At 39.0% G+C, this 22500-nt stretch overlaps 3 protein-coding genes across 4 annotated transcripts in view; 1 reads left to right on the forward strand and 2 right to left on the reverse strand.

Moving 5' to 3' along the window:
• LOC119570152 (protein flightless-1-like) overlaps positions 1-2925 on the reverse strand; it is a gene marked incomplete in the record, with an annotated part of 19152 nt that extends 16227 nt beyond the window's left edge. The window contains 1 exon segment of the mRNA XM_037918032.1: positions 2740-2925. Within this exon segment, the coding sequence (XP_037773960.1) occupies positions 2740-2805 (66 nt within the window).
• A 1069-nt stretch (positions 2926-3994) lies between these two features.
• Positions 3995-12654, forward strand: LOC119571062 (proteasome assembly chaperone 2-like). Its single transcript, XM_037918548.1, has 7 exons — positions 3995-4120; positions 6382-6453; positions 7707-7856; positions 8437-8612; positions 11416-11517; positions 11903-12008; positions 12414-12654. Exons 1-7 carry the CDS (start codon positions 4064-4066, stop codon positions 12489-12491), a joined length of 741 nt encoding a protein of 246 aa, XP_037774476.1. The 5' UTR covers positions 3995-4063; the 3' UTR covers positions 12492-12654.
• Positions 12655-14402: 1748 nt separating this feature from the next.
• Positions 14403-22500, reverse strand: part of LOC119571162 (mothers against decapentaplegic homolog 6-like) — a 50918-nt gene continuing 42820 nt past the window's right edge. For both annotated transcript variants that reach the window (XM_037918661.1, XM_037918613.1), the window contains exons 4-5: positions 17233-17430; positions 14403-17017 (exon numbers count right to left, since the gene is read on the reverse strand). In XM_037918661.1, coding sequence (XP_037774589.1) covers positions 16680-17017; positions 17233-17430 — 536 coding nt within the window. In that variant the 3' untranslated portion in view covers positions 14403-16679. The remainder of the gene's footprint in view (positions 17018-17232; positions 17431-22500) is intronic.

A 22500-nucleotide genomic window follows, 5' to 3' on the forward strand; every position in this document is an offset into this window, starting at 1 on the left:
GCCTTTATCTCACTCATCAATCCTATTTATCATCTTTATCTTTAGCTTCTATTTACTGCATAATGGATTCATCACAGACCTCAAAGACATTCCAATCAAGAGTTTTGCAACTAAATTTCATTAAAAAAATAAAAATAAAAATAAAACAGCCACACTACCTACATCCATGAAAATATTACATGTTTATAGACTACTGTTCATAAATGTTGGTAAAGTTACCAAAACTGTAAGGATCCCATGGTTTCCGTATAATTAAAATTCAAAGGCTGAACACCCTAGGGGAAAGAAAGCAAAAGAAAAAGAAAGACAAAAAGGCCATAACCCTTGTTATCTTGCAGTATCTAGAATGTTAATGTGAGTTTCCTCAGAAGGCCAGAGATGGCTCCGCATATCTCTTGTAAATTAGTATTGAACTACATACCCGTTAATGAATCATGCTTTTATGTCTGACTTAATCTATATATATTCAACATTCTCCTTTTTTCTTTCTTTTTTTTTTACCCTTTCCTGACGGGTAGTATTCATAGTGGCCCAGGCCTCGCTGCCGGGGGCTTATATCGTCACCCTAGCATGTGGGACCACTCATGCCAAATACCAGCATCCCATGCCGTTTCTTCGTAATACTACGAGGATATGTTGTATTTTCAGTTTTCCTTATTTTCTAAAGTCTCTACTTGCCATATTTCCTGATAAATTGAGACTGAAGGGTATTTTTGTTGTTAAATAGACCCCATAGTTGATCATTATTCAGTCTATAGTATGAATAAAATAAGCAGTGTGCGGCATCATGGAGTTGAAATCGTTGTTTTTTTTTTTGCATAGTAAAATTTAGAAAGTGTTAAAAACAACTTAATCACACTCTCAGTGGCAGAAAAATAATATTTTGCCATGATTGTAACAAAATAAAACTCATGGCATGTACATACATGCACCCGGCAGATAGTCCTGCCATGCCATGGCATGTGCGTACATGCCACCTGTTGGCAAAAGGTTAATACTTTATCTGGTGAAGAAGCTTTACGTTGTAGTGCTGAACTTTACATCTCTAATGCAAATTTATTGGCATTTTTGACACATGGGCAGGAATTGGGGGTTGGTAGCCTTACACATTGGAGATTAATGGGGGCTGTACTTTCATGCCCTCCCCAGCTATCGGGGTTAAGCTTGTGGGTATGGGTGGGGTTCCACGGTATAATTTCTACAAATGTGGGTAGCTGAATAAGATGAATTCCTTACTACCCATTGTTGTGATTGGTCATGTGAAGGTATCCTCAATATTTACAGCCTCCAGGCTAGTACAGTGGTAACGTGTCGGCCTCTCATCCGAGGGGTCAGCGGTTCGCGCTCTGCCCAGGCGCAGAAGTTGCAACTGTCGCCCAGAGGTTACTGCTGTGGCTGGGCACCACGGCGGGTAAGGACTAGGTTCAGCTGAGTCAGCACCAGCTGACACACATGAGCAAGTCAGCATTAGTCGACACAGGCTAGGCATATCCCAGGCGAGGCTAAGCTTCGCATATCGGACTTATCCTTCAATATTTACCATACACTATTTTAGTGTTGTCATGTTAACCCAAAGCCCCTGGGAAAAGTTTATTGCTTAGTGAAATGTCTCTGGTGTTTAGCCACACAGGAGTAGTAGACCTTGTGACCTCACCTGATTTCATCTTTCCTTGAGTTAGCACAAAAAAATGTTTCTTAGTACTTAGTACTTGTGGAGCCATCTATGTGTAACATAATTAATAAATTAAACTCATAGCGGGCATGGCATGTATGAACATACCATCCCTGGAGGTTTGGGTTAAAGACTACAGCACCCTAATTGCAATGAATAAAGACTTGATTTCAAAAGACAAGACTTCCGTTGTTATAAATCAAGGCAAGCTAAATACCAGCAAGGGCAAAGGGGTCCAGGGACTTGCCCCTGACAGGAAGACCCCTCAGAAGGAAAGTGCCTCAGGGGAAAGGGGTACAGGGGTATGCCTCTGATATGGAAATACCCCAAGGGACGAGGGCTTAGGGGCTTGCCTCTAGTAACAGGTATGGAAGGTGGGTGTGTCTTCCCTTCTCTTCAAACCCCAATTCCCAACAAGTCACCCAGGTTTGAAGTGGATAATAACGATAAAAATAAAACTATATATAGGTTTGGCTGTCTTAGATTTACTGTTTTTTTTTCACATTTGAATGTACTCTGACTCCTATGTTTTTGGTGTCTTTAGAACTTCCACTATTCCATTTCATCTAACATGTACACTTCTCTTCCAATGAAGATATTACCTCCAATTTCCATTCCCTTCCTCTTATTACGTATTTCGTCATTATCCCTATAATTGCTATCTTGTCATAATCACTATTTCACAACAGGTAGACTGCAGGATTTTCTCAATTCTTTTTAGGAAAAAGACAATAAAACACCTTTTCTTCATCATTTATTCAGATTGAAGAGGATTTTCGGGAACGGGAAGATAGTCTGACATTAAGGGTATTTCAGGAAGCAAGAATTTCGGGTTAAATTTAGGATTAAAATTGTCAACGCTTCCATGACCTACAAATAAACTCTTTACAAATAATCTTTCGCCTCCGTGGAAATCAACTGGATTCGGGGAGGGGGAAATAATATAAATAAACGTGAAGGGTCTCACAGCTTACACGAGAGCAAAGACTATTAAAATAATAATAAAATCAAAATAAACAAAACGATTATTAACCAAAAAAAAACATTCTAAACCTCCAGACACTCACTTTAAAGTCATTTTTGGTCAGGTCGATCCCTCTGACGAAGGGCAAGACGGTTCCCCCGGCAGCCATGGCCTCTTATCACTTTCTACATCCGTATTTATCCGATTTTCTCTCTTCCTTCTCCTTGCCTCTCCTCTTCTTCCACTTTCGTCTGATGTCAGCGGGATGGAGGCGGCAGGAAAGGGAAACTAAACAGGATGTCCGGTAACGTGGAATATAGGAGGGTTGCCAAATGTTGTTTTTTTTTCTTATTCTCGGGGCTGGAATGTGTGTTCAGCGCCATCTATTGACGTCGGGGGAAGATACTTTAAGAGGGTGGAACTATTTGGTGTTATTTCGGGATATATTTTTTTAATGCTTCATCGAAGATTTGTGGGATAGCAATAACTGTTAAAGGGTTTAAAAGTCTACTTAAAACTTTCAAACCATTAAATGCAGAGTTATGATATCCTACAGCGTATTTGTCATCCATAACGGTCAAGGAATCTGTCACTACGTAAGCCAAAATATATATTGCTTATTTAAGTTCACATGCTACTATGAAATCTCATATATAAACCCCCCAAATAAGTTACCTAATGGGCGATTTTTACCTCTTAAAGACGTTGTACTTTACTATTATTCCTATCCAAAACGCACTATGGTTATTATTTCTAGTTACTTTTCCCTGAAGCAATGCATGTCTTATTTATATATAAGAAGAATTCAGCACATAGCATAATCTCAGCAATAAGTGAAGCAGCTGAGCCATGCTACTCGTTCCAAAAATAGAAATGATCAGGTATATTGAATCCGACAGTTGGTGCAACGCCATCTATGTATCGCAAGAAAGAAAATAAATTATTGTCGTGAATTGCTAGAATATTTAACAAGGATCTCTAATCTCTCTCTTCTGCCTATACTTTTTGCTCAACTTCCACCCGCTGCCAGACGTACAATTTTCCTTAAAATAATTTCATCCTTATATTCATCTTTAAATTCATAAGACAATCCAAAATCAGCCACATATTCTTTAATTTGGGTAATGAAATGGGACTTTCTTGATTAAAATTAATCATATCAGAAAATGAAATGCATAAATAAGCAAATCTCATGCCGGAAAGTCGTACAAATAATAAAGAAAAATAAGCAATAATCATAACATTCAAAATTAATTTCAATATTACTCCCTTTATTAATCTGAAAAGACTTTAGAATTTTTAAAAGTTAAGATACACGTAATGATAAGCAAAATCTGGCAAAAAATATATAATCGAATAAAAGATTTTACAACCGCAGTGTTTGACGCAGCGTCCACAACACTGCCTGTCATCCAACTGAGAAAAACATGATATTCCTTGACAAATTTGATCAAAAACAGCTTAATGGCCACACACTCGTAATAGTAAGGACATATAATTTGAATTACTTTTTCTAGAGGCGATATGAATAGATATTGAGGTTGTTTAGTTTAATTAAGTATTGGTATGCGTCTTTTGAAGTTTGCACATTCAGTTCAAGGGAGATCGACAATTGATGGAAATATACTTATATTTATGACTTGGTGAATTTCTCAGACAGATAAGGGAGGCAGATGGATTGGTTATGACATTATGAGTCATTCGTAGTATTTTTGTTAATTGCAGGTAAGCTATAGCAATTATGTTAATGGTAAGTAGATTGACGAAGCATTGTTGAACTTTCCAGAAAAATGCAAACAAGCTGTAACTACGTATATTGTAACAAAGACAAACCTTATATACCTCCCAGATGATTAATAATCAAAATAGGAACCTTATCTTGCTAAAATGTACCCCACTTGTCATTGTTTGAGTTTTCAATAATCCCTTGTCAGCCGGCCAATCACAATGGTGGTCATGCATGAGCTGATATGGCACTGGCCCTGTAAGGAAGTTATAAGGTTTAGATGTTACTTATGAGGGTAAATTTGGAAATGATGCCTATTACTGATTCTCTGATGAATAAAGTATTTTTCCAATAGTTTTTGTCATGTTTCGAATGAATCTAACATTCATTCCCTTTGCAAACGAAGCACAGCTACAATATCGGTCCCGATTACTAGGGAAGGGATGATACATATCAGGAAATTTTGGGGGAAATTTTTGAGAAATATCGGTAATACACTGGAGAGCACAATATATTCACTCGCTTCCAGGTCATGTAGGGGGCTTTGCCCCCTTTAACCCCCATTTGGGGGGATGCTGTACCTCCACCCTCCCCACCTGGTCTATAAAGTCTTCACCTCATAGGTTCTGCAGGATAGAGCCTGGGCAAGCAACTTTCTGGGTGATATATTGGGCTTCACCCCCTCAAACCTCCTTTTAGGGGGAGCTACCGACCACCTCCACCGCCCGTTTGGTCCACAAAATCTTCACCTCATAGGTTCCAGCAGGAGATCCAGTAACAGTTTTACCCACACCCTACCCTAAGCATTAACTCTTTTTTGTCACTGGGATTGTCGGGGTCTTCCAGGGCATTGTTGGTGGGAATTGTGATCACTCTCCACCGTTTCTTATTGGACAGCAGAGGGTACAGTTTCGCAGCCTCGACAAAGAACTAATGATGGACTGGTATCTGTCTTTTCTGTAATGACACAGTGTCTTACATTTTGGGCACAGTACTTCCACAGGCATGATGGAACTGATTTGAATTTCTACTGCCCTCTTCAAGGTCCAGGTTCTCTTATCACATAATGATCTATTTCTTATGTGATTGGTTTTAATGTGCTTTATGTCACTGCCTATGGGCACATCATGTTCCAGTGCAGATCTAATTGGCTCATTTGATTTCCCTTGCATATGTCATGCGCCAAATCCATACAATTTTCCGTTGCTTTCAGTGACCTTTTGTCAATTTGTCGCAGTGCTGGAGGCATAAAGTTGCTGCCTTTCCTGGAGTTTACTCCATATTTATTACCATTATTATCAATCTGTGAAGAAATTGTATAGAAGAAAACTCTCATAGAATGGTATGTTCTACTACTTGGTAAGCTCAGGTTCTGTATTTAAGGTGTTGGGCATCATTTCCAATAATACCCATATAAGTAATTTTTTGTGTGATGTTGGTATTACAAGACATTTGTCTTGTTTTTTGTCACTTTACACTGCAATTATCATGGTATATTTCATGCTCACCCTAGATGTCAGGGCAAGTCTCTGATTATAGGGCCTCTTAAATCATTATCAAGAATATAATAAAAAATACAAACTAGGGGAGTTGGGTATAAGTTGTATATAACCAAATCCTGCTTATTTGTCACATTTGTTGAATAATATTGTTCAATTATGATATTATAAAATGTTTTGAAATCAGCTGGACATACCTGTTTGTTTACAAATATGTGTACAGATTAAAGTGTGTACATTTGTGTGGAAGGAAGTACATGATATATGTAGAAAATTAATTACCAGGTTATTAAATAGAATACTTCATGATTTTATAGGCTTCTTCCTTTGGTAAGAGATGGAAATGTGCACCCAGTTGTTCACCTATCAACTTACCCATCCATCCATACATTATTAATCCCTGTCCTTTCCTCTATACCCCACCTATGCACATGTATGAATATATACACATTTATGTATACTTTCATATCTATTTATTTGTTTTTTGATTTTGGTAAAATCAGTAAAATTTACTTTTCAGCCATCTGTGAGTGTGGGAAATGTTGGCCAGCTGACAATTGATCTACTGATATCTACATTGCCCACAAAAAAGGTGATGTTTAATTTGATATTGGTGCTGTGAATGATGATGATAATGTTCCTTATGTAATAACAGTAATAAAGTAACAGTTGAATTAAGGTAGGCCTAGTAATTAACTCTTTAGTGAAAGCACTTATGGAGCCATTTTTGTAGAAAAATAAATAAATGAATAAGAAAACAAAACCATGGTGGACATTGCATTTTCTTGGCTACAAAAGTTTGAAGTACCTTTCATTACTATTATGGTATTTTTATATTTTTTAGTTTTGTTTAATTAAAAACTAAAGGAATTTGACAGAATGTGTTTACTTGATTGTCTTAGTTTAAGCTCTGACCTTATATAAATTTTTCCTTCTTTAGCAGAGTTATTTATTGAAATTTCAGTTTGGTGGACTGATTTCATGTTGCTTGCATTAATATAGATTGAAAATCCCTTGGAGGGAAATGGGCTTGAAGGCTGGGACAGCAAGAGGGAGACCAAAATAATCACTGGTGGCCTAGATCTTGATGCCTTGATAGAAACAGGCAAACTTCTATGTTCTTTTTGTCTTGCCAGAGTGGACAGCAACTCTGTCCTCTGTGGGAGACTGCTCTTTCTAGCTAGGGTGACATTAAAGCTTGGCTTATCCATATTACCAGTTTCTAGTAACAGAGGTATTTGGGAAGGGTAATAGATGGAAGACCTTGCTAAGAAGTACAGATTGCTCAGCCTGAAGCTGACAGAGAGTTGACATCTAACACCATATTAGCTCAGGCAAGAGGTAGTCATCACGTAGCCAAACATTCTTATGCATCATATTGTATACATTATATAACCAGTAACTCTTGTTACCTTTGGTTGGCTATTTATATTGAAAAAAATACACTGTGACTTTATTACTTACACATAAAACAGGAGCAAAACCATAAGGTAACCCATTATTCTACTGAGAGAGCCACAAACATAACCCATTTGGTCAAGGAGATTGAGCAAAGCAGAGCTATCCATGTTGTCTTTAAGAGGGGACCTAGTAGACCCAGACAACTTGGGAAAAGACAAAGAGAGACAAAGATGCTTAGAGCATGTAGGTCCTCATGATCGGTAAGCTTAAAAGAATACAGTAAGAAGAGGCAGATGGGGCCTACCCTGAATGTGGGCCAGTACCTAGATAATGATGAGTTATCCGAATTCCCATCCACTGGTATAATTGTCTTTTGATCTATAGTTTGGGAATGCCTTGATTTATTCTATTTTTTTGTATTATATTTGTCTTTACTCCTTTCAGATCGGCATTGTCCACCACCCAGCCATACATGCCATGGTTGGTGGAGATCCATACAATCCCAATAGCAAAGAAGTTACTACAAGTGCAGACCTTCATTTAGTTCAGGAACATTCCATTGTTATTTTGCAGATCAGAGCTCCATTAATTAAGGTTTGCCAAAGAGATATTTAGTTTATAAATTTTTTGTTTGGAGCATAGTGATGTGATTATTAGTATAAAGTTATATCATTTAAATTTTTTCATGTCATGATAGATATATTATATTACTGTGATATTATATAAGCAATAAGGCAATTATGATATTATGCAAACACTAATGTTACTGTATATAGGAATTATATGACTTATTATTCCTTAATTATAGTGATAATGTAATTAACATGTTGCATTTCAGCTGGTAGCATTATCATGTGATTATTGATATTGTATTATCTTGACATTTTAGATTCTTTTCTATTATTATTGATAATATAATATATAATTTGAGTGAACTCTCTACACTCAGCTGTGACATAACAATTGTTTAGGTAATGAGCTAAAAAGAGGCTGTAAGCCTACTTTTGATAGTCTTAAGTTATTGCAGTCAGTGAAACAAGAGAACAGCTGTTTAGTGCACACGACTCAGTGCTCAGCAGCACATGAGTAAGTGACAGTATAGGCATGGCATGATAGGATCCATTGTGACACACTAGTATGAGTAGATTTAATTGATTTTAGTAAAACTTTTCAGCGTGAAAGGCAGAAGTTTCTGAAAGAGCTCGTAGCTTGGTGCAAGAATGTTGGCATCAAGGATGTCGTCATGTTGTCATCTTGCAATGCATATGAGAGGTGGGACAGCCAAATTTCAGGCACGCAGCTCAGGTATTACACATCCAATGTGTCTGAGTCATGTGTGCAGATGCTAAGGTTAGTTGTTATGGTTTTGTTTTTGTTTTGTAATGTCCTGGTTGTGATATATATATATATATATATATATATATATATATATATATATATATATATATATATATATATATATTATTTATTTATTTATTTATTTATTTATTTATTTATTTATTTATTTATATATATATATTTTTTTTCTCTCTCTCTCTTTGTTTTTCTTTTTTTTCTTCTTTTTTCTTATTTTCTTTCTTTCTTTCTTTCTTTTTCTTTTTCTTTTACTCCTCTAGGCTTGATAGAACTTTAGAAATAATTTCAATGTTGATTTTAATTTTATATGATGGTTTGCAGTCAACAGATTTTTTTCATTATATATGCATAAAATCTACCAATTATAATAGTTTCTTGATGTCGGGAGTTTTGTGGAAGACTAAACAATTGTAAGGTAATTTACTAGCTGAATTTATATTCTATTTTTACTTGGAAATGAAAATTTCTTAATGCTATATCATGTGTTCTGAGTACGTGAGTTCATTGAAATTTTATACAACTATTTAGGCTGACACAAAATCTGCTGTCAAAACTGCCTCAAACACCCATCGTGTTTTGTCTGAGAACTCAACAATGGGCGTGAGGTGTGAATGAGTAACTGAAGGCCATTTGTACATCCTCATAGCTGGTAAGCCCAAGCTTGGAGACAAGCAGCCCACATGTGGTCCAGCTCTGTAGGATATTTGATGATGAAAGAAATGTCCTTGATATTTTGCAGATTAAACTAAATCTTATTGGCATTTAAAGGAAGTAATGTTTTGGGTTGGTATATCCTGAAATGATCATACATAATAAGTGCCTCCTACCACTATTTCATTATTGTTATAAACTTAATATAATATGTGTGTGTGTGTGTGATGTGCATCTATATACTTATGTCTGTACATTTAATGCTTATTCATACATATATTTCTATTTTCATTGTATGGGTTGAATATGTAGTTAAATTTCACTAGAATCTGCCTTAGCTAATAAACTTGTTTTTTGTTTTGCTTTTCAATTTTTTTCTGTCTTGTTACTTATTATGGCATATTGCTCTCTGGCAGACTAGATGTCAGCATTCACATGTAAAAGCATGTCTTTATTGCATAAAAGGACACAACTGAAAAGAGCTTGGGTTTTTAGGTATTTGCTATAGAATGTATTCTGGAAGGTGCTTGTAGGGGTAAGTAGGGTAAGTTGCCACCTCTTTCATAGACTTTCTCTTCAAGCCCCACCTCTTTCATAGATTTTCTCTTCCCTCTCACAGCAAGTGGTGATGAATGAGTCATTGAAAGCTCATGACAGGTTTCAATGAATTGTTTGCCATAAAAATGTAATATTCATTATTAGTATTGTTTTGTGAAATATCTGTACATATAGATAGCTCCACAGGTACTCATGTATCAAGGATTCAGTTAGTACGCTATCTTGACTTCACCAGATTACACATTTCCTCGAGTTTCCAGGTTATTATTATTATTTTTTATTATTATTATTTTTTTTTTCATCATTATTATTATAATTATATATATATATATATATATATATATATATATATATATATATATATATATATATTATATATATATATATATATGTATATATATATATTATATATATGTATATGTATATATATTTATTTATTTTTATTTTCTCTCTCTCTCTTTCTCTCTCTCTCTCTCTTTCTCTCTCTTTCTCTCTCTTCTCTCTCTCTTTCTCTCTCTTTCTCTCTTTCTCCTCTCCTCTCTTCTCTCTTCTCTCTTTCCTCTCTTTCCTCTTTCTCTCTTTCTCTCTTCTCTCTCTCTCTTCTCTCTCTCTCTCTCTCTCTCTCTCTCTCTCTCTCTCTCTCTCTCTCTCTCTCTCTCTCTCTCTCTCCTCTCTATTAATATTGATGGTGCTATTATCAGTATAGATATTATAATTATTATATTTTAATAACATTACTGATAGGAATATAAGATGAAAAATATATATTTCCAAAAATCAAGGAAAAAGAATAAACAGGTGAAAAATGTAGTATTGATAATTTACTAATTAGTGACTTAGTAGTAATGACCCCCCCCCCCCCATCCCTTGCTCATTGTTGTAGTGGGGGGGGGCTTAGGAGACAGGGACTGAGGCCCAATGTAGGGGATCACCCCTACCTTGGACATTTGATGTCATATAGCACTTCTTTACCTGGGGGGCTTTGGCCCCAAGCCTCAAGATATTACTATATTTTCAATATGCCACTGATTACTAGACATTCATGCCTTTCTCTGCAGTTGTTCTGTCAACCTTTGTTTTTATTTTTGCCATTTTAAATATTAAAATGGCAAGTTATAATATTTATAATCATAGTGTATGTAAAGTTTACAAGACTTTACCTAATTTCATATTTGATTAACATCATATAGACTTAGCATTTGTAGTCTTTTATATAAAAAACACTAATAATAGATTTAAGTAGTTATTTATATTTAGTAGAATCAAGGATTACTTGTATATACATACAGAGTCAGTCAGAAGCTTTTGCCATCATGGAACTGCAAAGCACAGAATATCCTTTAAAGAAATTAATGTAGAAGTATAGTGTATACTGTTAGCTTAGTGTACATTGTTGTCAAATGTGTTAAAAATTCAGAAGCATTTGACAGAAAAGTCATGCAGGTATTCGAGTATGGGACATTGGATCTGAAATAAATGGAAAAAGTAATCTGCTTTATTTTATTGAATTAATGGTAACAGAGACACAGTGACTCTGATTGATGCCAACTCTGATTGTCTTTTTCATACAATACTTTTTTCATCAAAGGTCTGTAGGAGCAGCAGAGCTTGAGGAACGCACAGATGAGTTTGGTAAAAAACAACGTTTCTTGTCAGGAGCTGGTTTTGTCCAACCCTTCATGGATATCTGGTAAGTTATTGCTTGTTGTCTTAGCTTTTTATAATTAGTGTGATGTTCCTTTAAGCTGATGTGTATCAAATGGAAAAATCATATGAGTGGAATATGTTTTTCTTGAGTTCATTGTAGTATTTTTGTAATTTTTTTCTGTCTTTTCTTCCAAGATAATATTTAGATTAGATAAGAGTTAGTATAGTTGTTATCTACTTTCTTGTAGCAAGAGAAAAAGAAATATATGATGATTTTCCTCCTAGCAGACCTGGTTTTATGACTTTGGCATATCAACAAAACTCTCTGATATTGTTTATATACAAAAGGATAGCAAGTTTTTACACCTATGAAGTAAAACTAATACAAGGCAAATTAATCCCCATATAACACTGACCTACCATTTCAGCGAATTACCTGTAGCAACTCTTATTAAGTTTGTTGATGAAGGAGACAATAGAAGTGATGCCTATGCCCTTGCAACGTACTTGAACACATGGAAGCACTTCCTTAAGGTAAAGTGTTTAGGAAAAAAAAAATAATAATAATGATAGTAATAATAATAATAATAATAATAATAATAATAATAATAATAATAATAATAATAATAATTCCCCCCTTCTTCCATCCTCCTTATTTGTACTCATATCCATTTCATTTGTGGAATTTTTAAGTTGTTAAAGGCAGACAGTATACCTGTAGCATTTCCTAGAAGAAAAAAGAACAAACATATCTATTTGTATGTAGATAAGTATATGTATTTTCTTATATCTGTTTTAGATCTTGTCTGTCAGTTCAGTTATTTCCTTTTCTTAAACAAGGTGAACATAAAGATGGCATTTTTTCGTATCTCTCTTTTATTTAGAGCTTGTTTGTCAGATCAGTTGTTTACTTTTCTCACTGCCATTTCTTTTACTTAGGAAAGCAACCCATCTTGGAAGGCCCCCTTTTCATGGAAGAACTTGTATGGAGGACCACAACCAGTTGGCCTTTGTTGATGTCTCGTGCTCGCATGGAATATGTTGTAGAGGGTTTATGGTGATGTATATTGTGTAATGGTAAATATTCTTGGTGAATTGTTTATTACAAAAAAATTCTTGCTTGTGTAAAGTTATGTGAACAAATTTGTGTATGAATATATCACTAAAGATGAAAGAATCAGCAGTGTGTTTGTTTCCCCCCCCCCCTTATTTTGTGTATAAAACAGTGATGTCTTTGTTGGAAATGAACAAAAAAAAAGGAATAAAATATTTTAAAAGTTTTATTAAAAATCAAATGTACATGGTCGACCCATATTATTATTACATAGTATACCATGGTGAAGCAGTGGTAGGTAGCATTGCCAGGTTAACAAAAATATAAGGCAGGTCAAATCAAGCAACCAGCCTGTGCTTCTCCAAATTAACTTTAGTAACCTCTTATATACATTATGTACACTCTTGGATACATTGTACAGCCGGTCAGACTTTTAGGTGGGTTGAAGAGAGGGGTCAGGTTGCCACTTAGAAAATAACTTACAAATATCTCCTCTCGTCAGAACTAGCGAGGTGGAAGCAGGTGGGGTTGCCACTGCCTGAGCCTGCTTGAGTAGTGACGAGATGGTTGTGTTCATGAGTAAATGCACAACACCCTGACATTAAGACAGAACCAACGCTTAAATGATGTGTTCAGCCGTTTCTAGCCTCAGTTGGCATGTTTACTGTTTGCTATATAATGTTTACACTCTTACCCAGGGATAAACTAATATATATATATATATATATATATATATATATATATATATATATATATATATATATATATATATATATATACATATATATATATATATATATATATATATATATATATATATATATATATATATATATATATATATATATATATATATATATATATATGTTTACTTTCCATGTTTTTTTTTTTTTTTTTTTTTTTTTGTATGTTTTGTTTTATTTTTTCCTACCCAGAAAAATAAGTATGCAATTCTAACAGCTTGCTTCAGTTTGTAACTTAAGATAATAGATAATTCAGTCATTCACTACAAACACTCTTTAATACCATAGCCATTCAACTCATCAAATACTTAAAATTTCCTTTTTTTCAAAACCACAGCATCAAGAGACCCTATTCCAGGTATGATTACCTTCTTATACAAAGTAAACATCTTAATTCTGATAAATTGAGATTACAACAGTAAATGTTACAATAAGACTTATTTCCTTATTTGTAAGTGCAACAAAAAATTAAGTCTTACTGAAGTCTGTCCTCAAAATATCATTGAGAAAGTTTGCCATCACACAAGTTTTATGCTATAGGCCTGATCCTCACACTTCTTTAAGAAACACTACAACTCTAGATCAATACACTAAACTACATTCCTAACAACCATATCGTTAGCTATCACACAGTCCTCCTTTCCCATGGTTTAAAACACCTCTAAGTTACCATTGGAAGTTTTATCACATTAGACTTGCGTTTTAAGATTAACCTTTACATGCTACGTATCAGTATCCAACCAAGTTATTACCCTGTATTATCCCATAGAGGCACTTCTGCATATTTTGGTCCCATCCCATCCCACATAATTGTAATCAGTGACCAGGGTCTAATTCTCTCACACAGCAACCAGCAGAATCTCCCTACTCATGAATTAATAAAGAATAAAAGTTCACAGTTTAATATTTTGAATTTGCCAATAAACCACAGAAAACACTGGCATCTTGCACTTTTTCCTACAAAATGCACCGAGAATTTAACCCTGGAAGATTATATATATATATACATATATATATATATATATATATATATATATATATATATATATATATATATATATATATATAAAATGCGTAATCAAAGTGCTTCACTTATACTGCTTCACAAAAAAAAGGAAAAAAAACGAAAAAAAAAAAAACTACATATAATATGCTTTACATACTAATTAAGGATTAATTTCACTACCCTAGCACACCTCTTCTCACAATTTAGAACAGTCAGAACAAGTGCTGCCCTTAATATCACGATCTCAAGCATTCTTCCGTACGCAAAACAAAAGTGTAATATCAACTGAAAATAAAACTTCTGCTTACATTTATTCATAGAATGTGGTACAGACTTTATATTTTTTTCCTTTCCAACCAGAAAATAAAACACTTAAAAAATTTGATTGTCTAATAACTTGTTTCTCACAAAGGTACAAAGATAATTGTCATTTGTAATAAGTTTTCTAGTGACAGATGTAGTATCTTTGGCCCAAGTCTGGTTTAAATTGTAATGTTTTAAATATCTGAAATCTGCTACATGCTGAGGCACTTCCTGGCAAAAGGGAGTTACTGATTGATAGCAGGCAACATTGGTACCTCCAGATTAAATATTCTGAAAATTAGTGAAGCTTTATTTTAAATACAATGGTACACAATGAATACTAAATATAGCAAAATAGTCTTGATCACATTTACACTGAAAGATCATAATAATTTACCCGCAAAATTGACATAAACACTTTGTATAAAAAGGAGAACTTAACAAACAAAAAAAACAGATTTAACTATACACTATATAGTTAAAAGTTTTTTCCTCTATGAAGACTAAACTTTACCATTACACTAACAGATTGGGCATTATTATACTTAAAGCAAAAAACTCTTTTTGAATTCCTTCATGGCACTTTGGAAGTCTGTAAATCATTATAGGGACATACTGTACAAATTGGGTACAGGGAGAGGAGGAGGAGGAGGAGGGATGAGGGATGAAGGAGGTTGGGCAGAGGGAAGAAAGAGATTTTAGCAATCTGGGTAGAAGGGGGAGGAGGAGGGATAAGGGTGAAGGAGGGCACTGGGGAGAGGGAAGAGGGAAATATTAGTGGTGAAATACAAGATGGTGTGGATGAGTGTGTGACTTGTGAGATATGCTATGCTCATACAGCAGAAGGGGACATATACTAGGATAGGGCACCAGGGTTCTCAAAGGAAGTCATTTGTACTTCGGCGGAGTGAAAGATCCTTTTTTTCCTACGTAGCACCTTTGGGACATCGACTCTAGTCTGCATAGGTCCATGTATGGCTAGCATGCCCACATGCAGTTAGCACAGACTAGGTAGCGCATTATTTTGCTGCAAGTGGAACTGTATCCAAAAGGCAAGCAATTCATTCTTGTCTGACCTTTCTTGTTTTATTAATTCTAATAAGCAATACCTCTTCTTGCTTCTCATGGAACACATTGCATATAGAGCACTTTTTTATGAATATAAGAGGCAGAGATTATATATGCTAAGCATCAGACACTTTATGAAAGTGTTTTCACTGCCATACTAACTTTGTTCATATAAAAATAATTTCAGCATTTGCCTTTGCGGCTACATACTGTGCAAGAGCTATGTAGTTCAGAGGGACAAATGCCAGCTTATGGTCACATTCACAAAAGTTAGAGGTAAGCCTCTACTCCATGTGTGTTGGATAAGGGAAACATACAAATACTTCACATGGTATTCCTTGTTTTTCTTCTTTTTGTCATACATGCATTCTAGCTTTTGTAAAGGCAACCATTTATCATTAACTTTTTTGTTAACAGTTATTTCGGAAGGATATTAGTAACATAAACAGACAAATGTGATAGGAGATAGTAACAAAAATAACAAACAGACTAGATTTCATTACAAAAAAAATCTTTTGACACATAGTGCCCAAATTCACTGGCAAAGTAACCACATACAAATGTCCAACAAATCTTTGACCCGTTAATAGCAAATCTGAAATAATCTCTCTCGCTTCATCTTGTCATCAACACTGACCAAGCTGATTTTCTGTACAGGCAGTTGCTTCACTTTCTCCCGAACCGCCGATTGCCTCGCAGTGACTACACTCGCTGTAGTTCCCGGCTCTCCGACTCGGCGCGGCTGCGTTTCCTTGCAACTGCACCACTTTCAGTGGTGTGGACTGCGCCAGTGCGCGTTTTAGCCTTACTTAGCTGGGTCAACACTACTTCAAAGCTACCCATAGTTATGTTGCTATATCCCGCTCAGCATTTACAGCCATTACACGTTCCATTGGTGAACTGCTGCTACTGCTGCTCCAAACGGATTGAGCTGCGTGTGCCCCCTGGTAGTACTGCTGGACCAGCCAGCAGCAGACAGCAGGCAGGCAGAACTGTGATGGGCAGTGGAAAAGCGCCAGAGAATGATGTCATCATCTTGCAGGCACAAGAAGGATCTCCAGCCAGCAGGGGCACTCCGTGATGGCCTGCCGCCGGTAGTTAGGGCCCCAGCCCTTGGCGAAGGACACGTGCACCGAGTTCTGGTCGATGGGACCCACGTGGAGCAGCGCCGGGTGGACGGGCAGCTTCTGATACTCGCGGGCCTTCTCGTAGTCGAAGATGTTCAGGATATGTCCCGGGGGAAGCTTGTGCACGATGAAATCTGCGCGACAGTGGATGCCGCCGTCCAACGTCGGGGAGTTCACGAAGAGCGGGATCTCCGCCCGGTTGTACAGCCACACGCCGTCGCCGTCTTGGTAAAGCACCAGACCTGCAACGACACGAGACCATCAGAGGGCTGTCACGGTACACGCGGGGGGAGCAGCGGGAAGGGAGGGGGGTTACATGTGCATGTAGAAGCCATTCTATCAAACAAGTCTTCATATTTATTTACCTATGCAGTTACCCCATCCAACTGCCACACCCGAATAACAGATGACCCCCTCCCCCTTTCCCTTCGCCATAACATCCCTCGGGAGCACTTACCAAGGCCAATCTTTTCCCTGGTTCTCCTGACTTGTTCCGAGGGCGAGGTGTGGCTGCTAGCGGCGAGGGAGGCGAGCGACAGGCCTTCCCCGTGAGGTATGTTGCCCATGATGTTGAGGGAAGGGCTACGGACGGGGTACAAGCGGCCCACCCGCTCCCGACCCTCCCAGTACGCCACGCGGCACCAAATCACGGAGCCTGAAAGCAAGAAGGAAAAACGTTGTAGTCTTTTTTTTTTACCTGGAAGCAAGGACATAAAAAGATCTTGTAGTTTATTTATTTATGTATTTATTACTTATTTTGGAACCCAGAACGATAACTGTTCTTTACACTTTTGTGGAGGCTAGGATGCGATGTTATAATAATATATAACAGGAAAAAAATAAGGAGTGGAGGGCGAGGACGAGGAAGGAGAGGAACTTTTTTTTACATTCCTACTATAGGTAGGGATAAAGAGGAGGTAGAGGAAGAGGGAGAAGAGGAGGAGGAGAAGGGATGAAGAAGAAGAAGAAGAAGAAGAAAAAGAAGAGGAGGGATGATGAAGAAGAAGAAGAAGAAGAAGAAGAAAAGGAGGAAGAGGAAAAGGAGGTGGAAGAGGAAAAGGAATGAAGGAGAGGAAGAGGAGGAGAGCGTAGTGGAGGTGGAGGAGCAAAATGAGACTGCGAGAAAAAAATCCCAAGACCGAATGCTTTGATATGACCCGCTTGCAATGTCGATCGCATACCTCTCAGACTAGCAAGGCATCGCGAGAATCCACAAATTCCTCCTAAACGAATGAAGACACGGATCGAGAGAGAAAAAAATCAAACAAACAAACCGCAAACAAGAAAAGAGCGCGAGGAAACAAAACGAAAACAAATAAACAAAAAAAAAAGTGTATATATATATATATATATATATATATATATATATATATATATATATATACACACACACACATATATATGACATGGCATTCTGCAAACTCTCCATAGTACCGAGGATTCCTGCGGGTGACGGTGCAGTGGCAGGCAGCCCGACATTAACGTGGCAAGGACATCCTCTCAAACCCTGACCTTTTTTTAACCTCTCGAGAAAGAAGAAGAAAAAGGAAAAAGGGAAGAAACGACACCGCTACCCCCCCCCCCCCCCCTACGACAAACACACAAACGAATTCCACAAACATGCACGTAAGTATATTCACCAAATGGACCCGAAATATATATTTTTATTATTATTATTATTCCTTCTTCAACCAAAGAGGGAGAGAGAAAGGAGTTGTATGTTTATTTTGGTTGGTGTGTTAGTCGCCGAGCGGCATCTGAGTGCAGCACGAGCAGCAGCAGCAGCAGCGTCGGCGGCGGCGGCGGCGGCCCTTCACACGTAGCGGTGCGGAGGGGCGGGCCGCTCTCCCCGCCACCCGACTGAGCGGCGCCGCGTCTCAAGGCCTAATGAGCGGCCGAGTCAACGCCGCCCCGCACGCACCTCCCGGCCGCCCTCCCTCCCTCACTCCCTCCCTCCCCCCCGGCCTCCCACCTCTCGGCTCCTCTCCCCGCTCCCTCCCTCCTTCCTCCCTCCCTCACTTCTTGCCTCCCACCTCTCGACTCCCCTCCCCGCCTCACTCCCTCACTTCTTGCCTCTCTACCTATATCTACTTCCCTCCTTTCTTCCTTCCTCCTCCCTCCATCCTCTTCTTCCTCTCTTGTCCCCTCTCTTCCTCCTTTTCTCTTTTCCATTTGCCCATCTACTAATCCTCCTTACTGTACCTACCTGTATCTTTCTTCATTCCTTCCCTTCCTTCCTCTCAGCCTCTGCTTACCTACTTCCCTCCCTCCTTGATTTACACACTTCCTCATACCCTCCTTGACTCATTCCCTCCCTCCTTGCTTCACTTACTCCCTCACTCCCTCTCTCCTTGCCTCACCAAACTCTCTCCCTCCCTTTCCCCTCCCTCTCTCCTTGCCTCACCAAACTCCCTCCCTCCCTTTTCCCCTTGCCTCAATAACTCCCTCCATTGTGGCAGAGCAGCATCCCCCTACAGGAAGCTACGCCAAGGTAAATGCGACGGGGTGGAGGGAGGGCGGAGGGGAGGGGGAAGGGGAAGGGGCGGGGGTTGTAGTCAAACCTTGGCGGGTTCCGTTGGCGCTGTTGCTTTGACTGTTACTGCTGTTAAATGGCGCTGGTGTTGCTGCTGCCGACGTCGGTACTGGTGTGCGACTCCCTCATTGCGACACCCCCCCTCCCCCTCCCCCAGCGAAGGTCCTATTCACCTTTATGTCTCGTTCTTCCTCCCTCCGTCTCTTCCTTTTTATGTGGGATTGTGTCTCTTGCATAGCCCCCCTCCCCCCTCCCCCCTCCATCCATGAACAACCAAAAATGGAAACAAAACCCCACCAGACAAATACAACAAAAACAAAACAATGACAGCAAGTTACACACAAAAAAATGATAACATTAGCCTCGCAAATAAACCACGAAACAAAATAAACCACGATACAAATAAACTAAAAAAACAAACAATTAAAAAAAGAACAATCAAGCCAATCAACCCAGGCCAAACAAGCAAGCAAGCATCCCTTTTACAACACAACCAGCGTGCAGACAAAATCTCCCTCCCAGAGTATGCACGTATGTGTGTGTGTGTGTGTGTGTGTGTGTGTGTGTGTGTGTGTGTGTGTGTGTGTGTGTGTGTGTGTGTGTGTGTGTGTGTGTGTGTGTGTCCGAGCGCGCGTGTGTTTGTGTGTGCGTATGTATGTGAGGACGACTTCAAAAACCAGTTAGTCGGTCCCGCCACTGCAAAGAGAAGCAGTCCATGGCGCCAGGGTTTAGCGCTCATAAAAGGTAAACACTGGTCGCTGCTCCCCAAAATACCACACCTACCTCGCTCATACCAATTACACGGTATCTTGCCACACGCAACTCCCCTCCCCCTACCCCCTACCCCCCCCACACCCCAACCCCGGCCTCTGTGAACTGTCTTTGCAATAGCGTCCGGTGGGGGGAGGGGGAGGGGGTGGGGGGAGCTTTTCTCCTTCATTTTATTTATTTATTTTTTTTATTTATTTATTTTCTTTCCTTTTCTTGGGAGTGAGAAGAGAGGAAGGCGAGTAGACGAGAAAGAGGAGAAGAGTGGGAAAGAGAGAAAAAGAGGAGGTGGGAAGAGGGAGGGGGAGGGGGAGGAATGGGAAGGACAGAGAGGGAAGGAGGGAAAGAAAGAGAGGACGAAAGAGGGAGAGGGAGAGAAACAGAGACAGAGACGTAGAGAGAGTTAAAAACCGCAAGGTAAAAAAACACGCTCGAACCAATAGTATCGCACGCACGCACGCACGCACAGACGCACGCAAAAAGTCCCCAGTAACGTCTGCTCCGTTTTCCCCCGAAGATGATGGATGTACAGCAAGCGAGAGGGAGAGGGACAGATAACTCGAGAGAGAAAGAGAGAGGGAGGGACAGGGTAACGGGGGAGAAGAGAGAGATAAGCGAGAGAGAAGAGAGGGGGAGGGGGACAGGTAGATGGGAGAGGAAAGAGAGAGGGGGAGGAGGAAGGGGAGAGGGGGGAGGAAAGGGAGAGGGGACGAGGAGAGAGGTAGGGAGAGGGGGTACGGAGGAAGGGAGAGGGGGGAAGAAGGAAGGAGAAGAGGAGGGAGAGAGAAGTGAAGGGAGAGGGGGGAGGAGGAAGGGAGAGGGGGGAGGAGGAAGGGAGAGGGGGGAGGAGGAAGGGAGAGGGGGGAGGAGGTAGGGAAGGAGAGGGAGGGGAAGAGGGAAGGGAAGAGAGAAGGAGGATGGAGAATGAGATGGAAAGCGAGATATGGAGAAATAAGAGTAGGAGGAAGGAGAGGTGGCTTAAGAGGGAGAAGGGAGGGAGAGAGAAACAGAGAAAATGAGAGGAAGTTACAGAAGGATGCAGAAAAGAGAGGAGACAAGAAGGAAAGGAAAGAGAAAAGAAGAGAAGACGAGAATAAGAACAATAATAATAATAATAACAAGAGACAGCGAGCCACGGGCGGCGGGCAGGATCCATGTACCTTTTGTGCCGAGGTGTCCGGCACTGTAGCCCCCCCCCCCCCCCCGGCCCCCCGCCCGACGTCGCGGCGCCACTCCTTCAAGGCCTAATGAATGAGCCGTGACCCCCTCCCCCTCCCCCTCCCCCCGTTCACCTCTCCCTCTCCCCTCTCCCCCCTCCCTCGCTCCCAACACCTCCTCCTCCTCCTCTCCCTTCTCCCTCTTCCTCCTTTTGTCTTTATCCCCGGAACTTCTCGCTTTTAACCCGTGCTTCTTTATTTCCTCTTCGCGATTTCCCTCCCTCTCTCTCTCTCCCTCCCTTTCTCATTCTCATTCTCTCTCTCCTTCTCTCATTCTCTCTCTCCCTCTCTCATTCTCTCTCTCCCTCTCTCATTCTCTCTCTCCCACTCTCATCCTTTCTCTCCCTCTTCCTTACTGATATAAAAAGGTATGACAATCGTAGGATAAAAAAAATCGTTAATAAACCACTTTCTTGGGTGAGCTTCCCACCACCTGTTGGCATTGAGCATCCAATAGCAGCGGTCTAGTGCGAGAACATACAACTAACGCAAGTAATAAGTCAAAAATACAAATGACAGTAGCAACAACAAAGATACAAGAAGGACAACAACAATAGTAGCAGAGATAATGGAATAATAATAATGCGGTGAAAAAATTAAACCTAGCCACGACACCCAGATAGCGGTGATAATAACAGCTACTGTCTGTCACAACGATTTATCACGATTACCTATCAATCACTCTTCCTTTAGCCAACCCTCCCCTTTTTTTGGTAAATATATTATCCTTTCCCCTCCTGAAAAACCCTCTTTTTATATCAGTAATCAATATCCCAAGATGAATCTACTGTGAATGAAAAACGAGTCTAGACTATTTCAGATTTTCAAACTCGATTTTGCAACCTGATACATGACAGATGGACAGTGTTTAGTCACGCAATTATACTTTTTTTAAGATCCCCTTTGTATCGAAAGCTCGGTGTTCCAGTTTTCTTATCTGTAACGAGCTGAAAATCTGTTATATATCGACACGGAATATGTTTAAAACGACACGCTTTGCTGATATGAGTCATGAGAGGGGGATGAAAATGATATAAAAAAAACGATTGTTACTATGTAAGGCGGGGTGACGCGCAGTACTGTCTTTGCTACAATTGCTACTGATGTTGTTGTTGTCATTGTCATTAAAATTACTGTAATTGTTGTCTCTGTTATAACTATTATTATTACTATCTGTTTTTATTAGTTTATGTCACTTTATGTTAAT

Source organism: Penaeus monodon, chromosome 1, assembly GCF_015228065.2.
Source record: "Penaeus monodon isolate SGIC_2016 chromosome 1, NSTDA_Pmon_1, whole genome shotgun sequence".
In the NCBI taxonomy this organism is placed as follows: domain Eukaryota; kingdom Metazoa; phylum Arthropoda; class Malacostraca; order Decapoda; family Penaeidae; genus Penaeus; species Penaeus monodon.